Source organism: Hippocampus guttulatus, chromosome 1 (assembly GCF_054856545.1).
Source record: "Hippocampus guttulatus isolate MCC_2025c chromosome 1, RoL_Hgut_1.0, whole genome shotgun sequence".
NCBI classification, from domain to species: domain Eukaryota; kingdom Metazoa; phylum Chordata; class Actinopteri; order Syngnathiformes; family Syngnathidae; genus Hippocampus; species Hippocampus guttulatus.
In genome coordinates, this window is record NC_141261.1 from 26446986 (window position 1) to 26474057 (window position 27072).

The 27072-nt window shown below is 42.0% G+C and overlaps 1 protein-coding gene and 1 long non-coding RNA gene across 4 annotated transcripts; one reads left to right on the plus strand and one right to left on the minus strand.

The window, feature by feature from the left end:
• The first annotated feature begins 218 nt into the window (after window positions 1-218).
• On the plus strand, window positions 219-2187 carry LOC147211180 (uncharacterized). Its single transcript, XR_015102189.1, has 2 exons — window positions 219-402; window positions 1156-2187. It is a non-coding gene; the product is annotated as an uncharacterized LOC147211180 (long non-coding RNA).
• A 173-nt stretch (window positions 2188-2360) lies between these two features.
• On the minus strand, window positions 2361-26850 carry LOC147211181 (DNA (cytosine-5)-methyltransferase 3C-like). Of its 3 annotated transcripts, XM_086123100.1 has the most exons (25): window positions 26704-26850; window positions 26445-26590; window positions 24859-25030; window positions 24689-24759; window positions 23899-24025; window positions 23581-23643; window positions 22975-23027; window positions 22130-22228; window positions 21314-21373; window positions 21070-21219; window positions 20876-20983; window positions 15528-15657; window positions 15296-15418; window positions 14510-14554; window positions 14342-14421; window positions 14031-14143; window positions 13485-13668; window positions 11219-11303; window positions 10214-10359; window positions 10049-10139; window positions 7861-8009; window positions 7705-7790; window positions 6502-6571; window positions 6014-6129; window positions 2361-5137 (listed from the first exon to the last, which is right to left on the minus strand). In XM_086123100.1, the coding sequence occupies exons 1-25, from the start codon at window positions 26825-26827 to the stop codon at window positions 4978-4980; spliced, it is 2751 nt and encodes a 916-aa protein (XP_085979226.1). In that variant the 5' UTR covers window positions 26828-26850; the 3' UTR covers window positions 2361-4977. The 3 variants fall into 3 exon arrangements, with proteins under 3 accessions (XP_085979226.1, XP_085979235.1, XP_085979244.1); XM_086123109.1 differs by lacking the exon at window positions 22130-22228; XM_086123118.1 differs by lacking the exon at window positions 2361-5137 and having other exon boundaries at window positions 5775-6129.
• Window positions 26851-27072: the final 222 nt, after the last annotated feature.

The window sequence follows — 27072 nt, forward strand, 5'->3', positions numbered from 1 at the left end:
CATTACGGCAGTCGTATTAAACCACATGCCGCTCCTAATTTGCACAGCGAGGGAACTTATTATTATGAATAAGTCTTATTTGTTTGAAAAGAAATATAAAAATGCATTAAAATCATTAATCTGTGTAATGTTTCTTCAGTTTTTGTTGCTGCGTTCCCCTAACAATCGCTTATAATTTGTCCAAGCAGAATTGCCGTACAACTTGTGTTGCAGCGCGAGTTCCGTATACATTGAAATGCAAATTTTCCCCAATAACATCGCGATGGAGTCTGTTTTCTTGAGGTTCGACTCGTATGATTTTGAAGCTGATCGAAGGTTCCAACAAGGCCTGCAGACATTACACTCTGGCGTCTCTGGGAAAGAAACGAACATACTCGATGCAAAACTCTTCTTTTATAACAGGTGGGAAGCGCGACATATCCACACGACTGGACCGCCAGTCATAATAATGCCAATTCAACACAACTACCTGTGCACCCGAAGAAGAATATATTATTTGTTGCAACTTTTTAATCTATAAAATCATGAGCTATTCAACAGAAAGATACAAATTGCAATAAATTTAATATTTAGCCACAGGAGCTAATTTAATTTGTAAAATCAGTCAGTGTTGCTATCTTGTTTTTGTAGCTTTAGTATTTTAAATCCCGCTCAGAAACAAATTTGAGGAGAATTACTTGGACATTGTTTGCGTATTCAAGTAAGACCAATGAAATGCAGTCAGGCTGCTGAACATTGCTTTCGGCTTGGTTCACGTCTATGTTTGAAAAGCAGTAATTCCTGCACATTTTGGACTGGAGATATATGCTTCAAAGTCGTATACATTTTGCTTATGTCGCCCTTGCCTCACCTGTGAAAAAAAACACTTGTTGACCTACAAGTGATGATTCTGATTTCGGAACTGCTGCTGACATGCAGGGATGTAACAATTATGGAGTCAAAATCATATCAGCACTTTTGATTGGTTAACTGTATTTTGTTTTCCAGATGTATGTATTTTTAAACGACACAACAAAACTTTCGGCCTTACACCGCAGAGGGATACAACTAGTTTTCCGTTTACAGCAGTGCCTTGGGGTGCACATTGCCATTAGACTCCCTAAGTCAAAGAAATGAAATATCTTCCTGTCATGACTTTCTTGTCTTTTGTCCCAGGTTTGTGGAGCCCATGGACTCCATCAGTTACAAAGCATGGTCCAACTCTGCTTCGAGAGTGGTGCCTCCATCATGCGGCGATTCTGAAGGACAGACGACCGAGAAGTCTGAAGCGTCACAAGTCAAGTCACTTTCCTTCGCTGAGGTGATGCAACTCGTGCAGGAGGGCAAGGACGTGCCCGGAGTTACAAAAGTGGACATACAGGCAAGCAATCAGAATGCGACTCCATCACAAATGGAAAGAATACGCAAACCCTGGGAAGTGGCGTCAGTGCCCAGGTAACAAGTCACCCAAGAAGTCGCCTTTTCGTTTTTATTAGAAGCCCTTGTTTCATAAACATGTGAAAAAGCATATAACCGATTGTTCTGAATTTGAATGGGTTTAAGTTGGACAGGGCTTCATTTTGAGAAGAGGAACAGGAGCTAAAATTCAGATCTTGCAAAAATGAACAAGATTTGACGTCTTTGTTGGAATGGGACAGCAAATGCTTTGGCCCTGGCCTGTTGCGTTAGTTGCCCACCCTTTTTTTGGGATCATCATCTTATGAACTACACCCAAGCATAGACTCAACATCTTTTTCATTGATCAGCTCATTGGAAGAGTTTCCCAAGCCCTTGGTGAGCCAGGACATATTTTGCATTAGAGGAGAATCCCGCGGCGCACCAAGAAACCACAATGGATCGGAAATGTCTCTTCTCCCTCTGCTCATGAATTGGCTTGCTTAGTTTGAAATGAAATGTGAAATGTTCAGTCAAACACGTTTTCTGTTGTGTGATGTCAATAGTCAAAACATTATGCACATTCATTGTTTCTTCTCCCATCCAGTGGAAGAGCAATGAATTGTTCCGCCTGTTATAATACTCTACATCGCTGGCATATATCGATGAACAAAGGTACATTTGAATATCCATCCATCCATGATCTGAACTGCTTATCTTCACAAGGGTTGCGGTTGTGCTGAGCCTATCCCACATTGAAGCATTACAGGCGATTGAAAGGGATTGGTGCATTAAAAAATACTCCTAATGTGATGGGATTGTTGTTGTTACACAAATTTCATTTATGTGGGCTCAGCTTAACCCTCTGCACAGATCAAAAGATGACAAAGTCTGGAGCTGTTAGCATAGTGCTAAAGGTAAAATGAATGAATAAATCCCGTTTGTAACTATGAGGCTGGTATTGATGCACAACAGGACAATAAATGTGTCACAGTAAGTTCTTCTTTATGAAGGCAGCAACATTTTGTAAACTTCCAGTCACAGTGGAATGCTTCAAATAAAGCAATGATCAATCCAGTAACGTGGAGGCACACTAGACGGACTTTCTGATAGTGGGACAATTCATACATTGAAAAATATGTCAAATCAACGCATACATCACAAACATCAAGATTAAAAGAAACGTAATAAGTGGATTTGCACCCAAAAAAATCCAGCACCAGTATATTGCATTTTCATCATCATCACGCTCACAATGACTAATACAACATCCATGTTGGCTAACGGCAGTTTGTCTGAAAAAAAAAAAACAAAGCGACATTTCTTCTATTTATGACATTCATAAAAACTATAAAAATAAGAGTAATGGAAGAACTGAGGTAGAGAACAGCGGCCTGTCTCAGGAAGCAAGTCCTGTTTTGTTGAGACAAAAAAGGGACGTTCAACATGATACCTTAATATGACAAATAAAGATACAGTATATTTTCTCAGAAATCACCTTCTGAGGGGGTGGGGGGGGCTGTCGTTTTCAGTTTGGTAAAAAGAAGGAAAAAAAACAGTGTTTTCGGTGATACCAACTGATTGTGTTTTGCTTGTTACGAAAAAGCTCGAAACAAAAGAGTCAACACTTTCTCTTAATAGATTTGGCACTTATGTTGTGACAGAACACAATACTTTGCGGATCATGAAAGATGAGTCAAAATACTCGCCCCTCTGCTTGGAAAACGGTTGGCAGTCACTGAGTTAATGAATACAAGCCACCAAGCTTTTAATTTGAAGAAATTATTGCAATGAAAGTGTGCTGAAGGGGAGAAGGGGGCATTTAACCCTTTCAGGGACAGCGGTTACTACAGTGGACAGCTTACCACGTTATCAGGTTACAGGGTGCACAAAAGGGTTCATCTCCTAAAACAAATGATTTCAGCTGCCTCTGTCCTGGCGGAGGCACGCGGAGTTCACTGAGGTATTAAAACGAGCACGTAGCATGCAGGCAGTTTCATTCGGCAACCATAATCATCACTCACTGCCGTCGTGCTCACTCGGTTTAAAAATTGACAGCCTAAAAATACTTGCTGATGAGGATGCAGGCCAGCTGTGCTGTTGTTGACATAATACAGTAGATTGTAGCACCATATAAAGGGGAATTTGAAATTGAACAACCACAAAAAAAAATCACTTTTGTCATATTTGTTAACAATAATGATTTAACATTTGTGCATGAAGTGGAAAACTCATCTTGTGTTAAATTTGATCCATAGTCATGCTCGTATCTCAGATCGTCTTTCCCCATTGAAAAGAATGGAAATACAATTCACCCATTGCAGCGCCCTTCCCTAAAAAACATTTTAATGTGTTTACTCATTCAACCCCCCCCCCCCCCCAAAAATGCACTTGACAGTAGCGTACTTCAGTAACTGTGTTGGGAATCATTCACTCATTTCCAAATCACGACACTGTGGTTTTTCCAGATACAAGCAGCTAGACTTAATTTTCTCCCCCCACATTTGAGCCAACATTTGCCCATTTTTTTGGTCCTGAGATGTGAGCAAAATTCAGATCTTTCCCAAATCACTCCACAAGGCTTTATATACAGTGAACCTAGATAGCGCCACTGAAAATCCTTTAGTCCTGATTTGTGAATTGGGAATGAGTGACTGAGTGTGAACACAGGGACTGTGTTACTTTTGGTCTTGAGATATTATCACAATTGTCGTTATTCCCTAATCACTACAAAAAGGATTTTCAGTGGTACTGTTCTAATCCACCACATCAAAATCCCAGTTTAGCAACCCGGGGGAAAGTGTGAATTTTGCTCTCAAGAAAAATAAATAAAAATCAGTCAATGGATCGCTCGTATCTTGAAAAACTTGAAAGTCAAGGCACTCATGTGTCAAGGCACAACTGAACAAAAACAAAACAAAACAAAACACAGTGTCTGAGGAAGGAAACAGCCACCGTGAAACAAAAGGCGTGATTTATGAGGTGTCCATCTCCAGTTGTGCGCACTCATCACAGGCACACACCTGAAAATGAGTCAAGAGGCCATAAACCACACCTTCTGTTTCTGATTGGTTGTTTTCCTCGGAAGTTTTTTTGCCAATGTAATTATAGGCACAAATTTGAGGCCAGAGATGGCAGATTATTCTTATTTTTTTATAATCCCCACCTACAATCACCACACACACAAGCACACAGATCATTTTTACCATGTACCACAGGCAGGCTAAAATGGTAGTTTTAACAAATATGACAAAAGTGATTTTTTTGTGTGTGTTCTTTTTTTAAAGCACATACTTCCCTTTAATCAACGAAACATTTAAATGTTTTTAAAAATCATGACATTAAAAACAAGGTTTAAAAAAATCAGTCCGTGAATTTATTTTCTTTCCTCAGTTGCGAGAGGCAGGGTACGCCCTGGACTGGTGGCCAGCCAATTGCAAGACACATTTCGAAAACCAGTCACTCACACTCACATTCTCACACAAGGCCCGCTTACACGCATGTTTTTGCAATATGGGATGATACGACCTGCAGCGGCAAACATTTGGTGTTTCAGGAAGAGGCCTGGCACCAGTGCGTGGAAGTCTGCATGCGCGGGCAGCCTTACGGACCTGACTGGTGCGATTCACATTCAAAATAATCCTTGAGTGGCGCCATCAGGTGGCGGATGACGGCGACGCTCCAGGAGCGCCCCAGGACTCTCTGGCGCTGCATGCGGCCCATGTTGTTCACGTCCGTGTAGTGTTTGGGAAAACCAAAAATCCTACACACACACACACACACACACACACACACACACACACACACACACACACACATCAATAGGCCACAGTGTTATTTTGGATGTGTTAAAATGGTCCAGTCCCACATTGTGCTCTATGTGGTGTGTGTGGATCGCCACACATTTAACTGAGTCAGGAAACTGCAATGTGAATCCTATTAGTTGTTTCTTTGCAAAGGATAGAGAGTATTTTCCTGTGTGTATTGTGCTATTGTCTGGCTAGATATTTTTCTGCACCTGTGGCATTCAAATATTGGTTGCATGTTGACTGTAATTTCTCCTCTACTGTAGAATGCGTTTCTCCAAAATGGCCCCTGAAATGTCAGATTTTCTATCTTCCTGTGCATACACAACTCAGAACTGCTATTAGCTTTGCTCAAAAAAATGAAATTTTATCCGTATTGGATGAGGTTTTTCCATCCATCCATCCATCCATTTTCCGATCCGCTTTATCCTCACAAGGGTTTCTGGGGGTGATGGAGCCTATCCCAGCTGTCTTCGGGCAGTAGGCGGGATACACCCTGAACCGGTTGCCAGCCAATCACAGGGAACACACAGATGAACACCCATCCACGCTCACACTCACACCCAGTAGACAATTTACAGTGTTCAATTAGCCTGCCATGCATGTTTTTGGAACATGGGAGTAAACCGGATTACCCGGATAAAACCCACACAGGCTCGGGGAGAACTGGATGAGGTTTTTCAAAGAAATATTCTGCTCTGAGCATGCACTGACCAAATGTATTTCAATCTGCAATGTACCACCGCTTACCCGCACACATGGACTTTTTTTCTTCAGTATTTTTCCATTATCTTTTGTGTCTTGTGTCACATGCACAGAAGATGAATGCTTACTGTTCCATTTCGGTACACCACAGGTAGTCTTCTTTGCCGTTCATGATGACAGGAAGTCCCAACTTCCCCTGAATCATGGAATTGGATTTTGTTGTGATGGTTCGCACCTTGTCCAGCTGCACAAAAACACCAATTTGTGCAATTAGCAAAGCGTGTGCACAAGGGCTGAATGATTTGGACAAATAACCTAAATGAATAATACAAAATAATGCAAAGAAACCTGTGGTGTTATCACTTCAACTTTTCATGTTTCTTCAAATAATGAGATGGAAATGTAAACTGCACTTAATGACTCACCTTTCTGAGGTACAATAAATTCATTACACAAATACAGTATAAATAATGACACAGATGGTGTTTTTTAAAAAAATCTAGATTAGCAATTTGCGATTTGAAAACGTCATTCGACTTCAGTGTGATGTGCATTTGAATTGGATGAATTGTTCAGCATCAGTTATTTGCCGTTGCGGTGTGAAAGCTGCTCTTACCTTTGCCACACGGCCGACTTCCAAACAATCCTGAAGATTCAATTTTTGATCCAGAGAGGCCGTCAGCGGCCTGAAGAGAAAAACAAAACCACCTCTGTTTATTTTGTCAATATTGTAAAATGGATGCTCTGGCTACAGCACAATTTTAAGGTGGCGCTTTGACATACGAGAGACCGGACCGACTTGGGAACTTTCGAGATGCGAGCTGTACATCAGCTTCGACTGCTTTGACTTATTTAATGATGTGTGTGTTGCTTGGACACAAGGGTGTGCTGTTGTATCAGGACTGTTCGAATTACGTGAGTTTGAATGAAAGGTTTCTGTGTATCATGGATTAAAAGGAAGTGGACACGAGGCGAGTGGAAGAAAAGAAATGGAGACAAAAATATGAACCTTATAAAACAAATTTTAAACGCCCGTTTAATCAACTTGTTTAAGTTGGATCACAACTGAGCATTTTAAGTGGTGTAATATACTGTAGGTCCTCAGCATACGTTAGATTATTTACTAACATATTGCCCACAAGAAAACCTGTATTAGACCCATTCAGTTGAATTGATAGATCAACCATACAGGCATTAACCAAAATAAAAGACAGAGTTCCTCCTTGTTTTATTGTATTACTCACGTAAAAAGGGGCATTAACAACACATCAGATACAGCTTAACTAAACACAAGAATTCTTACTAAAAATTCAGGAACACCTCCACATAGCCATTTTGGAAATAGTTTATCATGGTTCATTCTATCAGAAGCCTTAGTTGCATAAAAAAAAGACGAATTGAGATTTGTGTTCTTTGAAATAATCGTTTGGTGAGCACGGATAGAAAGGTCAGCATCCGGTACTTATTTTGAAGCCGAATTGGTTGTAAGAGCAAACGTTTTCAACTTTGCTGTCAGGATTCTCTCCAGTACGTTCGTCAAGATACTGGCCAACGTAACAGGTCGATAACTTTGCATATTATTCCATTTCCAGCCTTGTCTTTAAGTACTGTACTGGCACTCACTTTGTGGCCATAATAGAGTGAGGCATAATACCAAAAAACAAGAAACATGGATAGCGGTGGGCTGTGTCTGTAGCTCACATGATAATACTTTTTAAACTTACTCGAAACATATTTGAACACAAATCTTAAGTGTGTAAAAACAACGTGCCCCAGCAAAGCTCAAGTGCCAAAGCAGAAGGAATCTGACTTTTCATACCTGTTCATGCCTGGCAGGTTTCCCCAGAAGTAGCGAGCTCGATGTGCAGGGCTAACAGTCACAGCATCAATGATGATTGGATTGCACTGAACGACGACAACAATGGGACAAGTTAGCACAGAGTGGTCCCCAGCGGCAGCAATCACATCCGATTACCTCCAGGAATCGACAGATGTCCGTCTTGTCTCTGGTGGACATGAACACCACGTTCTCAAAGAGCCAGAAGAACGGACGGTCGTCACCCTCCTTTGGCTTCAGCAGCGTCAAAATGCGGTAGAATTCAAAGAACAGCCTTCCGGTGCCCTCTGTTGGATCAACATTCAACCTCCAATGAGCTCATTTTCTCCAGTAGCGAAGCCCCCACGTGTTCCCCCGTCACTATTCACGTTTTCAATGTTGTAGGCTAACAGTAGCCCGATGGTACCGGGGGGCTCCAGCGTGAATGAGTCGGGTCACCCGAAATTTACTGACGTTGGCCCGTTCGGATCATCACCAATTTAATTAATAAATGAAATACGATGAAATCAACACCGGATCTCTGCACTGTGAGACGGACGTGCAAACCATTCCCCCACGGTGCCGCCTAAGTCATTTCATTCAATACACATTTTATTCTTAATCGGTAGATGAATAAGTTCTCAGAACTGGATTCTGCCAAGTATCGGAATCAGCAGCAGCCTCAAAAAAATCCATATGGGTCAGGGACCCATTTATCTGTGCTCTTTCTTGAACTTTCTAAAATGACACAAGATGTCACCAAAGCCCCAAATTAATGGTAAAGTAGCAATTGATGTCAAAGAATTAAGTTGAAGTGATACAGTGAAACTCCTCTAGAACGAAACCTACATGGGCGAAAATTAAGATTAAGAATTAAGAATTAAGATATCCTTTATTTGTCCCGCAATGGGGAAATTACAATCAGAATTCAGAAAGGAAAAACGCTGGGTAGGGAGAGGGAAAAAAAACTACGCTCGAACTATCCTCTTCCGAGGATAATTTAAGTCCAAGATAAAAAAGACCCTAGCACATGAATAAGCATTAGACAGTTACAACAAGTCACAAGACATAACATGTATAAGGGGGAGGATGAATGGGAAGGGGGGGGGGGGTAGGTTAGGGTAACGTTCTTCTAAAATACCCCCTAATGTGAAAAAATCTTCATGCATTAACACCATTCCCATTCTACTGCCCCCCATACGACGAAAAAAACCCTGTTGCGTTATACGAAATCATTTTCTCTGCTCCAGCCTCGCGAAGACATTCACTACAACGAAGTCTAATCCAACAGCGACCTCTACTGCTTCGTTGGGAAACGGCAACAGCAACCACCATACTGGTTTACATAGTGAACAATGTGTATTTCGCTCACAGCTGCGAGTTTCCTGAACGCAACATACTCATAGCTGCTCTGCCATTGGCTTACCGAGCATCATCCTGGCCTCTGATTGGCCAAGAGGGACCTCACTGCTTATGTGTGTAGATACTGAAGCTAGATCCGTAGAAGATAGAGTGGAATGCATCCAATTAGCTGCTCAGAGTAAATTGCTTATGGCTCGACGGACATTCAAATAAACGAACGTTTCCTCGTATTACAAGTAAAGCATTTTCCTTGAAAATGCTTTACTTGTTATCATGCTAAAAACCTTACGCTAATGAGAGAGAAGCGCTCCAGTTAGCATAAGGTTTTTAGCTTTCGAGAGCTAACTATGGCCATCGAGGACTACGAAGCGTCCCGTGGCTGGCTTAAAAGTTCATTGTATGACATCAGCTGAGCAACGCTGTCTTGGGTGGCGAACGAGGGGAGGTCGAGTTAGAGACAGTGAGATGGTGGAAAGAAAAGCCACCGGGTCCAAGAAGTATTTGTTATTGTTAGATTCAGACGAGCATGGACGTTGCATTGCTAAAATGGCTACAAAACGGACCATTGGATGTCAAGCAGCTAAGACAAGAAGAGCTCCGATGCTGGAAGAGAGGGTAAAAGTGATCAAAATGAAAGACGGAGCAAGCAAAATAATAGACATTATCCTTAGAAATTGATGTAAGTGAAAGTGAATGCTGATCGTAAATTTCGCAATTTCCTTCCCTTTTTTTCTTTCTACACTGACAATATGAAGTGTCAAATAAGTGTGTGCTCATACTTAAGCACTATTGAAATAAAAATAAAGAGTACACATACGATTGTGTGTGTGTGTTTGTTTACATCTGAGATCAAATTTGCTACAGTGAAAAAATCCCTGTTGTGAAAAATTTCTTGCGGCAAAAATGATTTCGTTGTAGAGGAGTTTCACTGTACATCAACATACAATTTAACGGTCCCGGGCGCCACAGTCGGAATTGGGCTTACCAAACAATCCTTTTCGCAGGGGATTGACCATAGAGAGGTCGTTGCACGGACTTCCTCCAATCAGCAGGTCAAACGGGCCCCATTCAGCCAGCTGCAACACAACCACTTCCTGCTTATTGGTTCATCCAAACCCCGAACAATTTTGTTTTCATGCATTGGACGCACATGTTTCCTCGTGATGGTGCGGACATCCTTGACATATTCGATCTTGCCCGCGTGCTTGATCATCCCGACAGCGATGGAATCCTCGCAAATCTCCGAGGCGATGTAGCTTTCCACCTTCAAGCCGAGGTCTTTGAGCACCAAATATCCTGTCACGATGGAAAAAAAGAGCCGCTGACTGAAAATAGACACACACTTTTGACTTTATAGGTCATCCCGCCGTCTCATATCTTTAAGTGTCTCATATCTTTACTCAAAATGCGCAAAACAAATATGTGAGCTTGAGGCATGAAGTACCATGTTTTCCACAGTATGAGGCGCACCTCGAAGCATTCAATTTTCTAAAGAGCCGCCAGTGCGCCTTGTAATCCGATGCGCCTTTTATATGGATCAATATTCAGATTTCTTGGATGCAGTATTTTAAATGTTCTGTATAGCGCTTTGTTGCAGCTGCAGTGGTTGTGAAATCTCTGTCTAAGTAAAGCTGTATTGCATTGTATTCCTTTAGAGTAGCTCCATCTAGTGGCTGTGTAATGCAACCGCAGCCACTATTGTAGCTTCTATTCTAAACGCCTTATAATGCGGTGTGCTCTGTTTATGAAAACCGATTTAAAGTAGGCCATTCATTGAAGGTGCACCTGATACTCAGAAGCGCCTTATAGTGCGGAAAATACAGTATGTTTTAAGTACTATGTACATACATACATACGTATGTACGTACATACATAAAAAGGCACCTCAAATTATGAATTGAATTGGTTCCGTGAGCCTGTGTGTACCTTCAAACGTTCATAAGTCCATGAATGTTTCGCACTGAAATGAACGGAAATGCAATTAATCTGTTCTGGTTCACCTTTTTGTTTTTGAACCTGTGTTGTGGTTAAAAGTCAATATAAGGGAATACAGTATATAAAAAAGTTAAAACACTATTATGAATTATGAGCCATAAAATGTGAATGCAGCCCAAGGATGCCTGAACAGCGTGCTCCTGATTTGATCTTAACTGACCTGTGGCAATGCCGTCAAAGAGCGACAGAACCTTCAGGGGCTTGCGTCTGTCTGCAGAGATGGCCGGGTAAACTCTGTGAGGCTCCTGGGAACAAACATGTTGGTCAATGGAGGTGAAAAAAAAAACAACAACAACAAAAAAAAAAAACACATTACATCCTAAACTTTCCAAAAGACATTGTAAACATTTTTAACATTAAAAAATGCAGGCATAAAATGTAGAGAAAATTATACTGTTTTAAAATAATATTGTTTGTGTTGTGCTGTCAAATCTGTGTACATGCATGTGCCTTTCAGGGGCGCGGCCTAGGTCGGTGGCGTGCGGTGTCGGCGAGGTTATGTGGTTGTCTTGGCCTGAGCGGTGGTTGACACCAGCTTCTGCGCTGGTACTCATTGTGTTTGTGTACTTTACTGTTCTCCTGGCATTCAAGAAACGGCTCTTCATTCCCACATGCAAGGGCATTGCAACGAGTCTAGTGTACGGTAAAAACTTAGCAAAAAAAAAATCTTTATAAAACAAAGATTTCCGTGACAGACAGAACTATATCGGGATGCTCCACAACTGCAAACAATGAACGGTGCTATTCAGTAGCAAACTACACAATGAATATTATATATACTGTAAAGGTGTGATTTACTCAAAATCTAAAAAAGTGTGTGCTAAATCACCCATTTGCTCCAACAGGGTACATTATTTAGCTGGGCATGGTTTGAAAGGTTTTGAAATCAGAAGTCAAGGATAATAGTTCATTCAACTATTCTTTAAGTTATTGTGAAAAGTAGTTTGGTGAAAAAGAAAACGCCTTTCAATATGTCAACATTACCAAGATATATTACATAGGACAAATTTAAATGTTTGATTTTCGCAAGCATTATGTAGGTTGCTGCAAATGATTTGCTTTTGTGAGCCACATAAAATGATGTGACGGGCCAGACGTGGGCCGTGTCCTTCTTGTGACTGGCAAGCAGGTAAAGTCATTGAACCAAGAGTGGGCAATTAATTTTCCAAAACTGCCATGTGAGAAACTGAGACGATTGCCATTGTCATTCATCAAGCATGCTTAGATGAATTCTGTTCCTTTTTATATATCTATTTAAAGCATTTAATTATGTTGTTTTATGAAACTGCTACTTGTCCATACATGGAACAGTATGTTTTTAGAAATCGGAAATAAAAATGGGCGGCCCGGTGGTCCAGTGGTTAGCGCATCGACCTCACAGTGCAGAGGTCGTGGGTTGGATCCCGGCTCCGGCCTTCCTGTGTGGAATTTGCATGTTCTCCCTGTGCTTGCGTGGGTTTTCTCCGGTTTCCTCCCACATTCCAAAAACATGCATTGCAGGCTGATTTAACACTCTAAATTGTCCCTAGGTGTGAATGTGAGCGCAGATGGTTGTTTGTCTGTGTGCCCTGCGATTGGCTGGCAACTGGTTCAGGGTGTCCATCGCCTTCTGCCCGAAGACGGCGGGGATAGACTCCAGCACCCCCCGCGACCCTTGTGAGGATGAGCGGATCGGAAAATGGATGGAAATAAAAATGGTAAACAATATTCCAGAGTTGATTCCATTTTTTTTCATTGACTTAAGAAATCCAATTGCACGTGCTAAATGAATATTTTTGCTGTATCTACACCTCTCAGAAGTTGCAAAATGACACACCAAGTCCTCTCCTAGGATCACGCGGGACGTCCAAAAACCCGCTGTAAAATGCGGATGTGGCGAAAAAGACTGCAAACGACTTCTTGCCATCTGGGGAACTCACTTTTATAGAAAACACCACATAGGGAAAAGCATGTTTGTTTTGATTTATGGCCATTTCCTTGTTCCTCGCCAAATCCAACTCGTGAGGCCCTCATTATTCTTTTGTGAGCAGAGAAAATTATGTTCACATTTATCAATTTGTAAAGTTAGACATTACATATCATATTGGAATGAATGGTATACCTTATCAAGACACCTAAGTGCCAGGAAATGTCTATCCAATGAGACGAATTTTCATTATTTCATGTATAATACACCCACTCTTTTTTTAAGAAAAAAAATCTGTTTTATTCTTGACGTAAAAAACTTTGAGTAAATCACACCACAACATTATGCATTACTGTCGATCATGTCGACATTTTGTGTGGTTCCATTCAAAATGATTGACGGTCTTGCTTGTCTCCGGGAAATCCTGTTGACAGGTACCTCCCACCGAGGACAGACTAGAAATCCGGGCTCATGCAATTTTTGTGTAACTGGGAAACAAAGTGCGACACAGTATACTCACAAACTCCATGGCACTGTTGTTGGCAAAGAGGTCTTGGACCCTCACGCTCCAGTCGGGCCTTAGTTTGAGGTTTCCCTCGCACTGGGCCGGCTGGCAAATGTAGCAGCTCCAGGGGTCGACATCTTTCAGCACGCGAAAGGTTCCCCGTCCCACCAGGATCTCCACACAGTCCTTACAGAAACATCTGCCGTGGACACCACACAACGCAAATGGAGCTTTTGACACCAGTGAGCCGAGGGGAACCTCGAAGAGCGGCTTTCCGCTCGTTGAAAAATTCCAGCGAATACAACTCTTGTGTTACTTGACGCGCTTTCCTCAGTGTTGCTTCAGTTACCTTGAAAAAGTAACTTAGTTTACTTATTACTTGATTTCACAATAAAATTAGAGCCAATATTAGCAAATGTGGAATGTGGGGGAAAAAAAGAAGAGGTTTGACGACTCATTGGAAGAAAAAAATGTGGTTGTAACAGAGGAATGCACCGGGTGTTCCTGGCAACAGTAACGCTACTTAAAAATGTAAATGCCGGTGCCTTGAGCTCCGTTTACCTGCAGCAGCTGGCGTTGCCACAAAGAATGACCTCCGTCCCCCCGCAGCACACGGTGCAGTACGATTGGTAGCCATCTTCATCGTAGCGATACAGTGTTTCGATGAAGTTCTCCTGCGGAAAGTGAGGGTGATCAGCATTTTTTCAGTATGCATACTTTTAGTAACATTTTTTTTTTTTTTGATGGTGTGCTGGGATTTTTTTTTGGTGGGGTGAGTTTGTTCAATAAAGGTTGTGAAACCTGATGTTCAAGGCAGAGGCTTTGCCAACTGCACCGGAACGGGTCGAGGCACACGTTGCACTCTGTCTTACCTTGCATTTGAAACAAAGACCGCCTTCAAACAATGGGTGCTGCACGACGATGTCAGCCAACCCGCAAGCCAAACAACAATCTGAAACAACAAGCCTGTCCTTAGAATTTGGCATTAAACAAGAAGAGACAGTATAAGACAGAAATTATGATGCTCAAGCAGGACTGACCTTTGATTTTTGTGCCTTTGTCTTTCAGCCTCTCAATTAAAGTGTCTGGAAGTGAAATGTCACAGTAAATCAGTCAAATGTAATAACAGTTGCAGTTTTTTTCACAACTACTTTTCATCATTAGAGCTATTTTTCTCAGCGTCACCGAATCGAGCCTCTTTGTGTTCATCTACGTATGGTTGTCGACCTGCTTTAGATTTAGAGTGGCCATAGAATTGCCTCACCGTGGTTCAGTGGCTCTGCGTCATCTTTTCTCAGTATCGCGACACACACATTCTACTACTTACTTCCACACTTTTCGTATTTATACCATGCGATATCTGTTCAAGTGTGAGGTGCCTAAACTTGTCTAACTCCCTGCGTGTTGGTGTTTGCAAAATTCTCTGTCTAATCTTTGTCTTCTATTTAAAAGATGTGCTCATGTCTAACACGATGTGATGCAACATCATCATCTACAGCTGGGTGAGACTCTCTTCCGTGCGTACCCATTGAAAAACATACTTGAGGAATATATTAGATAGTGGCAGGAATCACTTGGATTCCAGATGACAAATAGAAATGTTCACAGCAGTCAATAAATTACATCCCGCAACTCTTTGACCATGCGTAGGTGTGTGTGCATGGTTGTTTGTCCGTGTGTGCCCTGCCATTGACTGATGACCAGTCCAGGGTGTACCCTACTCCTGTCTCCTAAGGTTAGCTGAGATAGGCTCCTACTTGACAGCCAATCACAAGTGAACCAAAGTGATAACTTGACGCTGACTGAGGATGAGCAGGTGGACGCACCTCTTGTGAAAATGTAGTTGGAGGTGCTTGCTCGACTCTTAAAAGCATGTTTCCTTTTCACAGGCGGCTGGTAGTCAGAATGAGCAGAGTCTGAATTGGACATGTGGACAGCCTCTTGATCAACTGAAGGTAAGAAGACAGGGGGGAAATGTTTGTCACTAGCATCTTTAAGAAACAATTGTATGGAATAGAAAGGTGCCCAATCTGGTGACCTGGTGGCGTGCACACTTACCTGACGGTGCGAATCCCTGCGGCCCTGATGGCAGAAATCCTTTCACTGCCCAGTCCACCATCAGATTAAGTTCTTTTTCTTTATCGTCTTTTGCCTCTTCAAAGGACTTTTCACAGCGTTCACTTGCCAGCTGCAGGTTATACTTGGGGATTAGCATGCACTGAATCTGATGTAACAAGCATTTTGCAGACAGCAGTCTGGACAGAAGTTATGTTCTCTTAGTTTATTTAGTGCGGGGGCGAGGGGGGACATTTGCCCGCAAATAGAGAAAAGGGTGGGGAGGGATCTTTTTTAACCCCCCCCCCCCCCAAAATCTTGAATTAGCGGAGATATACAGTAATCCCTCGTTTATCACGGTTAATGGGGACCAAAACCACCCGCGATAAACGTAAATCCGCGAAGTAGCGACCCCCCCCCATATAGGTATATGTACATAATATTTATAAGGCCAAATCTAATGACATACATGTATGTAGAAGTAAATTTTGAAGTAATTAACATGACTTAATGCTGTATACTAATAGATTTAAACATAAGTATAAGTTAGGTTAGTTTATCAATAACAAAATACAGTAAACATATACATGTAGTACTGTATATGTTGCCCTATGTGACTCGCTGTTGTTTTGCTGACTTTCGCTGCTTCTCACTGACCTTTTGCGGACTTAAAAAAAAAAAATTATGAATATGTTTGAAAAAATCTGCGAAGCACTGGAGCCGCGATAAACGAACCGCGAAATAGCGAGGGATCACTGCACTGCCATTAATCATTTTTCACAGAAAACAAGGGCTGCCCCCCCCTCCTAAAAATCATATTTTTAAATGTTTTAAATACATTGGGGGAAAAAAACAGTGAATAGGTTAATCGCAAGGTGCCAAACTGCAAGTATTCGGAGCTCCACTGAATGCCATATGTCTTTACATACTGTATAACAAGGAAAAGGCAACGTGTTCAGAGAAAACAATATAGAGTATAACCCTGGTGAATTTTGAGGGAGGAATAACTGAGGAAATGTTGCACACAAAATAACGGCAGTAGATGAATTTGTGAAAAGCAAGCTACTCTACTTTATAAAAAGCATGCGCAAACTAGAGGCAAACCATGCATTGTCATTATATCACTAGCTATATGTGAACATTCAAGATATTAATACCGTAAAATCACCTATATAGATTTTCAAGGGTGGCACTGGATGCAATTTTAGTCGCGGGTATTAAGGGGAAAGTTTATGTCACTGGAGGAACACTAAAAGAGAAAGAGGGAAGAGGAAGAACTATACTATTGGGAACTCTTGGGGGAGGAAAACCATACAGAGAAGTGAAAAGGATGGCAGGAGATAAAGAAGAGTAGGAGGAGGACTGAAGAATGTATGTATGCCAAACAACGGTGCAGCTTCAATCACCTCCTTGGTGTCTGAACTGCTTCGCCCAGACTTTGTCTTCTTGTTGCGCTCCACCTTCACTGACCCTTCCTGTCTGGATCTGCGCAATTGGTGGTCGGTGAATTTGGCCCGCATGGATATACTCTTGGCGTGCTCTTTGGGGTGCATCTTTCTCAAATGGTTAAACAAGTTTGTCGTGTTGCCCCTGCACGTTTTAACATTCCCCCTGCACACTTTGCAGAGCACGAGGGCTTGAGCACTGTCATCTGGCTCGAAACCAAACCATTCCCAAATCACAGAGTATGAGCCCCTTTTGGGCACTAAATTCGCTTTGGCAGACATACTGAGTTTTGTGCGCAAAGGATAATAATTCACTGTTTGCTTTGTCCAATTACTTATGTCCCACTAAACAGTACTAAGTTCTGTTTATTGTAAAATATTTATCTTCACTGTTTGGTTTGACTAATTAGTTTTGTCCCACTAAATTATCTTTGACATACGGTACAAGTGTTGTACTGTGTCATGTAATAAAAGGTAATAATTGACAAGACTTTTTAGTGTGTTTACTTAGTTTCCCCCCACTAAAATGAACTAAATAATTCAGGATCGTAATTAAGTGTTTCTGTTTAGTCTTTGCAATTAGCTTTGCCCCACTAAAACACATTTAATTCTGCTTTTTAAAAGATTATAGTTTTACATTGTTTGCTTTGTCCAATTAGTTTTGTCCTACTAAATCGTCTTTGACCAACATCATGAAAATTATTTTATGAGGTAATGATGTACAGTTGCGGTTTGGTTTGACGAATTAGTTTTGTCCGACGAAAGTATTTAAAAATCGGGTTATTCAAAGATAATCATTGACGAGACTGATTAGTTTGTCCATTTTCTTTTGTCCGATGTCACTGCATCCAATCAGGAATCAGTTAAGTTCACGCGAATTGGGAATTTTTAAACCCGTCATGCTCAATCTCGAGTAGCGGGGACAGAAACAGATGACATGAAGGCACTAGTTGTACACGACTTCTTTCTCCTGCTTTCCTCCATGCGGACTACACGGGACGGAGACTTTACCCGTTTTTAAATCGTTAACGACACGTAAAACGATCGGAAAGATCAGCGCGTGAATTCACCTTACTATTACAGTTGGCGAGGACGTGTCAATTCAAATTAGTCGAACACGTGGAAATATATTTTCGATCAACTTTCATTGAAAATTGCAGCGATCGGTGGCTTTGTCTCCCTTCTTTGTCGGCCTTGAGAGCGCAGAAGTGGTCGAGGCTCTCCGGCGATCCGCTCCACGAGGCACTTGAACGCAACCATCCAGACTCTCTCGATGTTCGAATCGCGCTTCTTTGGAAAGGGACAAATTTGCGATGATGTTCTCAATTCGAACCTACTCAAGGTGTTTTTCTCAGTGGCCCTTCGGCGGAAGTGAGGGGAAAAGGCTGCCGGAAGAGTGGGTGGCTAGGGAGGGGGGTGTAAGAGACCCTGTGCAAAGGGGGGGTCGAACGGAGTCGGACAAAGACTGGACTCGCTGCATTCTTTTTTCTGCTTTCGCTCCTTTTGACTCCAGCCAAAGGAACGCGCTGGGTCATGAAGTCACAAATTAACATATGAAGTCACAAATTAACATATCATGTTTGTGACTAATTGAAAATGAAATTTGTTTATTTATTTGTTTAGTTTAAAATAGTACTTGATTTTATGATGTGGTCCACCAAAGCAAATTAAATCTACTTCAGGTTCTTTGCCGAATGCATTAATACCTTTCATTTCAGCAGATATCGTGTAGCAAATTGTCCTCACTTTTAACACCTAACCCCTTTACATAGATTGAACAAAAGTTGTATATTAATTATATTATTGTATTTGGGTGTCAGGTACCCACAACACTTGTGGGGGTAAGCGGTTCAGAATGGATGGAGGGAATTTAACATGATGCAAAAAGTACGTAAGAACAATAAAATGCAGGCCCCTTTGCTCACAGTATATTGCAGGCATTGGGCATAATCCTTGCGTCACCAAAACATCAGTAAACAATCAAACCGGCACATTTGAGTCATTCACATTGTGTCGTCGAGTCGAGCAAAGCATTTTCAACACTTTATATTGGTCAGGAATTTGTAAAAATAACACACACACACACTCTCTCTCTCTCTCCAAACTCGCTTGTCATCTCGGGATCAACCGGGCTTGCGCATTGATTGCGCCGCAGTTTTGGTGGCCTGAGCCTAGGAAGGATTTCACAGACTTCATTGGTGCCTGCTCAGCCTGCACTTGTGGCAAGACATCTCGTCAGCCCCCTGCAGGTCTGCTTCGACCACTCCCGGTACCGTCTCACACACGGTCTCACATCTCACACTTGTTTGATAACTGCTCTGTCCACGTCTCATGGAAAGTCTGTCATCGTCACTGTGGTGGATCGATTTTCGAAGCTGGCGCACTGCATTCCACCAACCAAGCTCCTGTCATCGTGGGAGACCGCCCAACTATTGATCAAGCATGTCTTCCTCATCCATGGAATCCCGGTCGATTTAGTCTCCGACTGGGGTCAAGAGTTCGGCTCACAAATCTGGAGAAAATTTTGTAGAGCCATGGGTGCAACTACCATCCGCCAATCAATGGAGAGACAGAAAGGGCTGATCAGGACCTGGAGGCTGGCCTTCGCTGTGTCTACATGCAGCAACCGACGTTGTGGGCTGCCCATCTGCCATGGGTGGGTGATGCCCTCATCTCGTCTGCCACCGATCGGTCATTGTTCATGTCAGATTATGGCTATCAACCCCCTCTGTTCCCGTCTCAGGAGGGTCAATTCAACTCAACTGTATTTATAGAGCACTTTCAAACAGACATTGCTGCATACAAAGTGCTGTACATGGAGCAACTAACATATATACAAGGTCAGGTGGACCTTCCCTCTCACATAGTGTGGAGGGAGACCAGAGCAGCTCAGTCCGCAATCGGCGATCAGAGACGACGTCTGGCACCGAGCCACCTACCAACCGGGATCTACATCTGGTGGGGTCTTCACATTAATTAGGGCCATTATACGTTGGACCTTTCTAGGTGGAGGCTGTCATCAACCCCGTTTCCACGCGATCCTGTCTACCACCTACCTTTAAGATCCATCCTGTGTTTCACATCTCCCTGCTGAAACCAGTTGAATCATGTCCACTTGCTCCTCCATCCGCCCCTCCACGCCTTGTCGACAGTGACCCAGTGTACACAGTGAAGGAGATTTTAGACTCCAGGCACCGGGCCAGGGGTATGCACTATCTGGTCGATTGGGAAGGTTTTCAGCCAGAGGGTATGTGGGGTCCCTACTCCTGGATCTTGGATTCCCTCCTTTGGGATTTACACTCAGCATGCCCGTCGAAACCAGGTGGTCCGCTGGGGGGGCGTCCGTTGAGGGGACTGTCATGTCTTGATCTGTTTGTGTGTTTTGGTTTACAGCTCCAGCTGGAGCGGAGGGTGTTCCCATCAGCGATGTAGCTATCTTGCATTTTGTAACCAACCTCCTGGACGAATCAAGGACTGCTTTGCGCTCATGCCGCTGTCAGATTATTCGCCTTGCTCTTGTTCTACGTACCAAGTGCAATTTTCTCATCAATCTTGTTCTCCGTTCTTGCCATAGTCTTCGTTAGTTATTGTTATTGTATTTAGTTTCTTATTTCTAGCATAGTCTGTTTTGTGTTTCATTCGTTAATGGATTTACATGTCCTTTTGACAAGCAACTTACATTGTTCGTTTTTACCCCTTGCCTTGTGCATGCACATTTTGTTATCCAGGGTTTTTCTGGCCCTGCTGGGCAGCGATCTCATTTGTACTTTGTTGGTCTTGTGACCTTTGTTGTAAATAGACGTTTTTTTGTCAAGAGATTTTTATCCTTGTCTACATTTTTGGGATCCACCCTTTTCCGGATTATTACAGAACGTGACAGACAGCAGGTTGATTTTACTCTCTCACCTCGATGACCTGGAAGATGGCGACCTTGTAGGTGGCCACGCTGGCAAATGAATTTTTGCAGAAACATTCTGTGAAATCCCGAAAAGGCATCAAAGCTTCCGTGTGGATCTGTGAAGGAAAGTCCGTTTGTGTAGACTTGAGATTCACTTCTGCAGCACATTAATATAATTAAAATAGCACGGCAGCAGTCAAACCTTGGAGAAGGTTCCATCTCCAAACCATTCGACGCGCCGCAAACTTTGTGGTGAAAATTTGGTTTTCCAAGGAATCACTAAGCCGGGCCACCAAGCGAAGCCCTCCACTTTCCCCCATACGAGCTCGCCAGTCAAAAAACCTTTCCCATCCTGGGGGGGAATCAAATGTTTTACATTTGATCTCAACGGGGCTCAAGATATTTTCAGTGCTAAGTCCAACTGTCTTTTGAACTTTTAGACTGACCTGGTAATTGGCTTTCCGTCGCCCTTTGTGCGCTTTATGCCTGGGTGACGTCTTTTCCGCCTGAAAGTTAGAGGAGAAAAAAAATCAACATATCATAAATTGACCTTAAACTAGGTCCCAAATGTGTGCATTGCTAACCTGAATTTGTATTTGTTTGTTTATTTAAAAAAAAGGGAAAAATATTTTCATCAGACCAGTATGAAACTTCCTTGCATATCATTAGTTACAGATTGGTTGTGAGCCCGCTGGTGGTATATACATGACACTGCAAGATACAAAACTCCAAGTGCACAAGTGAACAAATAGAAAAAAAGAAATTGGGTGTGTGTAAATAGTACAATTTAAAAAACAGTAAGCTCTGTTGCATGATTAAAGTCCACTTCCCACTGGTGACGTGATAAAGCTCTTTTATCGTAAACCTTGATGGCTCTGTAATAGAACTGTTTCAAGGGCTTTCGTAATTGTTTGTGAAGCAAGATTCCAGGTGGGCGAAGCTCAAACAGTGGAGATGTCTTTTTGCCATATCAGATGGGGGTTTTTTTCGGTGTGAATTGTGTTCCTGGCTTTTTATTTATTTTATTATTAATTTTTTTTCATGTGTGTTGAAGGTGAGTTGCAAGTCCGAAATGATTGAGAAGTACTTTTGTTGTTCATCTGCAATTTTTCACTGGCCAATGCCGCTGATATCTGCCGTAGTGTTGCATGGTTTCCATTTGCGGTTACGTATTCAAAAGTGTCGGATTCCTTTGAGTTGCAATAGTACATTTGCGACAATGGCAGTAACGCAACAATCACAGTGCCCATCACTGCACTTACAAGTCTGCAAGCGACGTCGCCATCAGCCTGAAACACTGTGCGCGCTTGTGGCTTCTGGCGTAAACTGCAATGCCAGTCAAGACCTCCCCTCGTGGCCCCCTGAGGGATAACCAATTATACCCTAAGTTGGTGGTCGGAAATCAGGTAATATTGCATATGCATACAACATGTTTGGCACGCTATTTGACAGCAGGAGCAACATGACAAGTGGCCACCATCTTCTGAGATGGAACGAACTCCTCAAAAAGCTCGAAAGTCCTACCTAAAAAAAAAAAAAAAAAGATGGGGAAAAAAAGCGATTCTATTCCGTTTATGCCATTGACCGGTAAGTTGAGTTTTTAGGGCAAGTGAAACCGGTTGAAATATTTTGACATGTTTACTTGGGGAAGCCATCGGAATTTCGACCTGTACGAGCTTATTGGTGGGAAGTATGTTAGCCAATCGGAGAAGGGCTTCCACAAGTACAAACCAAACCCAAGGGTCCAAGATATATATCGGGAAATCATGTACTGTATGACTCACAGTTGGAGGCATTTTTGGAGCAGGTTTTCAATATGTAAATCCAGACAAAAACATTACCCCCCCCCCCCAAAAAAAACTGATTGGTGAGCAAAGTTAAGCTTGTTATTCACAAATAATTTTCCGACAAATGCCACAGTACTCCTAATAATCTTCCACAGCACCCAGGTTGGAAAGTGATGTCTGAGTAGCAGTCCCTAACCAGCGGGTGCCAAATGACATTTAATGTTCACAAAATGACATGCATCCATTTCAGCCATCACACACAGTTGACAATGGAGGAAGGTCGCGTAAGTGGTATTTGAAGAAAAGAAAAGGAAATGTACCCTTTTGCCAGAATCGCCGTTCTCTCCAAGAGGGCTGTCATGTATGTTCAGGTCTAAGGAAGTAAAGCAAAACAGACGCTATCATCGTGTTCATGGCACTATATTCCCTTTTAGTCTCCTCAAAGTACACCTGCATCAGTTTGACAGCTTGCTGTCACTGGCTTGGCATTCAGATCCTTTGCAGACAAACATTTGTCGTGTCTAGTGCACAGGTGTCAAACTCAAGGCCGGGGGCCAGATGTGGCCCGCCACATCATTTTAAGTGGCCCGCGAAAGCAAATCAAAGATGAAAACTTCAATGATGCTTGCTAAAATCTGTACCAAAATCTCAAATTTTCTCATGTAATAAATCAGTGACATATTGTAAGCATTGTTTTGTGACCAAACCCATCATTACAATAGTATACAATAGAATAAAACATTATTCTTGACTTCTTTATATAGTTTTAGTCATAACGGCCCTCCAAGGGAAACAGTACTTATAATGTGGCCCGCACCAAAAATGAGTTTGACACCCCTGATCTAGTGTGACTCTTGCAAATATTTGTACATGGAGATTTTATTCGGCAAGGAATATACTTTCTAGACCGTACTCGTGCTTCTTACCTTTTAACTTTGTAAGGGCGACGTGACATGGCTTTAAATATCTCATATAGACCTCATTCTGTTCTGAAAATAAAATGGAATAGATATGATGGCACTTCAATAAGCAGAGATCCAAAATCATTGCATGCCGCCATTTTCTGTTTGATTTACAAACTACTTTTATACATTTTTAAAAAAGTTGGGCGATATGGTCAATTAGATTCAATACAAAATGAATAAATTCAAGGGTGGCATCGTCGTGTCTCCAAAAACATTTCAAATGAAACCATTTCAAAAAGTTCAAAGACAATGATGCTCACTGCAGTTTTTTAAACTTACCAGTGACTGTGTTACCTTGTGGGATTTTTTGCTTATCGGGACTGTCTGACATGCGTTCACCGTTGCTCTCTATTGAGCATTCACTGTCAAACAGAGATTCGTCATCTGCAATTCCCGGGGTCTCACACTGGAAATAAGAGCATTCAATTCAAAATGCACAGAAAAGAATCAAGTGATGCATATTATGCAGCGTAGTATCACGTGTCTTTAAATCCCATCCCCATCTGAAGTTGTCCCATGCGGAGTGGACCGAAAAACATCAGCCCTGATGAGTACCGTATTGTAGTTTGACAATAGTTTTGCAATGACGCCGTGCATGCATGTGAAAATTTGATGAGACGCCGGCTTCGTTTGAATCTCCAGTGTAGATTAATTTTGCTTTCATCGTGAACTACAACACGACGAAGGAGTAAAAATCGACGACGGATGTTTTACTGTCTGCAAGCGCTGCTTGATATGTGATGTATGAAACACAAGCAGTCTAACCAAGCTTCTCTCGTGTTTGTCATCGAGGTGCAATAATTAGTTGATTAATTAACAACTGATTATTAGTTGACAACTATTTTGACAATCATTTAGGGCCATTCTTTAATTTAAAATTAGCCAAAATACTTTGCATTCCCTGGCAATGAAATGGTTGTGAGGGAATGCAAAGTTGTTTTTGTCTTCTTCCATGTCACTTAGGGTTTCCATACAAGGAATGTCATGGCAAAAAAGTCTTCTTTAGTGTCCTTGTTGAGCATCGCCAAAATAAATATTAAGAGTGTTTCTAAATCAACTTAAAGGACACCTTTATGTTGTTGAGTGGCTCGGCTTTCTTGAGTTCACAGTCCAGATCAGCAGAGTCCAGTCTTGTGCTGTCTAGGGAATTGAAAATGCGATTCCATTTCATGCTGTGATCAAAAGTATAAGCCACAACCTCGTGTTACTGTCACAGAGGATGGCGAAGAATGAAATTACTTTTTGTAGGGTGCTTGGATGGCATATACAGGCTGATGTCACGGTTATTCCGAGCGTTGACAGCATCGTATTCTTCATCCGTCACGTTGGCTGTGTAGAAGGCTTTAAACCATAACAGGAACTCTAAGTTGATTTTAAGATCCCCTCTTATGAGTTCATCGGATGGAATGCTCTAAAGGAAAAGAAAATGTGACACATTTTAGCTCTTGGACTGAAAAGCCGGTCCTGGCATCCTCAGGTGAAATATCACAATCGGCACACCTATCTTAAAAAGTGGAATCCACCCCCCCCCCCCCCCGACAATCACGGGTGGGGTGACGCTCCAAAGCGGCACCAATAATCAAGGAAAGCAGCAACGTAGAAATACTCTATTTTAATACACTCTGGAATTTTTATCGCATTTCTATCATTTCCAAATGTACGGTCTTTAAACACACTTTTAAAACAATATGAATATGTTTAAAATGCCCCAATTATTCTTTTTTGGGCACCTGAGTCAGAGTCGTAGGACATAGAGCGCAGGTGTGTTTGGTGTAAAAACAGAAGTGTCTTCGTTTTGGTGCCCAGGCGTGTATGGTTTACCATTTTGGGAATTTGGCCGGTTGCGCCATGCTGGGGGTTCGGGTGGTCCGCATGTGTTTTCTTTTACACGTCACACGTGAACTATTTTGTCGCTTTACGGCCTTCATAGGTTCATAAAATGATCGAAACTGATTTTTTTCGCCCGATGCCAGATCGGGTGAAAGTCATGTGTTTAGATTTCCAATCACATGGATTGGGACATCCCTAATTTAATTTCAAAGTAGGAGAGAGCAAAAGCATGAGATAACACAAAACTAATGGTACAAATAGTGTCAAAAGGAACAGGTGCAACAACATACAAGGTATCACAACTTGATGCCTTTTGATATGGATTTAAAGCAGCAATGGTTCAAATCAGGTAAACAGATCAAATATTTTATTCTCGAATCTGGAACAACTTTCAACAGCCATTCTTTTTCACCCTGTGCCCAACAGATGAACATCACATGATTGGGACAACCCTGTTTTTTCGTTTAATACATAATAACAAATTTCCTTGATTATTATTTCTCTTATAATAATGAACAGGGATAATGCTACATTGAGATTAAGGGGGTGTTGAGAGAAAACAGCTTTTGTAAAAGCATTGCAGTCGATCTTTGCTATTTGCAGGGGAGAGAGAGAGGCCCGCTTCGCCCGCAAATGCCCGCCGTGAAAATCCGTGTGGAACTGACAGCCACCGAATTACATTTGGGGATTTCTTTTTTTTAATTCAGCAACCCCCCCCCCCTCAGGCGCCCCACCGCAAAATTTCAAAAAACGGTGATAAACTGTCTTTGCATATTTTCCCCGAAAAGCACGGGGTGAAATGGGGAGAAAAGAAATCCTGGGAAAAAATGAATTGAAAAAAAAAAAAATAGCTACAAATATGTGAAGCCGCAGACGCGGGTGTTACGCTGGTCAAAATTCCCCCGAAAAAGGGCCAGCTGAACAATTCCTCAAGTATGAACTCTTCAACTCAAGTGATCTCAACTCATCTTTATCGAAGTAAACAAACGCCGTACCCTTGTGATGTGGTTCTTGGTGAAGGCTTCTTGAAGTAGACTGAAGTTGTGCTTGCAGTCATACTCAGCCTGTGCATCAAACTTCACCTTGCTCATGTCTATGGAACCTGGGATGACGCAATCCATGATCTGGCAGTGACAAGCGCCTGTAAAATAAATGTACCGGTAATACAAATGTCAACAATGTGAGTCCACCATGAAAGCGTTTTTGGAAAGGCGGTCCAAAGCGGCCATTTTGATCTGCTGAAATGATACGAACCTGAAGAAATGTGCTGCATCTCCTGGAATTTGGTCTTCAGAAGAGTATTGAGCCATGTCAGCGAATTTAACCCATCCGTCTCATCTGGGATTAAGTCTGGGCTCACGATCACTTGCTTTCTCATCTTGCTGATTGTCAGGAAGGGAAAAGATGACAAGTAAATGAACAAAGATGTAGAGAGGTTTCATTCCCAGCCCCCATTTTGTCGCATCTAAACAGATATTGTATATTCTGTTGTTTTTTTTACTTGAGTATGGGAGTTCAATCAGCACATCTACTAAACAGATATTGTATTTTCAGTTTTTTTTACTTGAGTATGGGAGTTGAATTAGCACATCTACTTTTACCAGTGTCTTTTTTTACTACTTT

Coding starts and splice junctions, on each gene's coding strand:
- LOC147211181 (XM_086123100.1), bottom strand. CDS start 26,827: ATGAGAAAGCAAGTGATCGTGAGCCCAGACTTAATCCCAGATGAGACG. Junction 23,644..23,898: donor ACAAGGTAACACAGTCACTG/GTAAGTTTAAAA, acceptor TTTTATTTTCAG/AACAGAATGAGGTCTATATG. Junction 22,229..22,974: donor ACGGCGATTCTGGCAAAAGG/GTACATTTCCTT, acceptor GTTATCCCTCAG/GGGGCCACGAGGGGAGGTCT.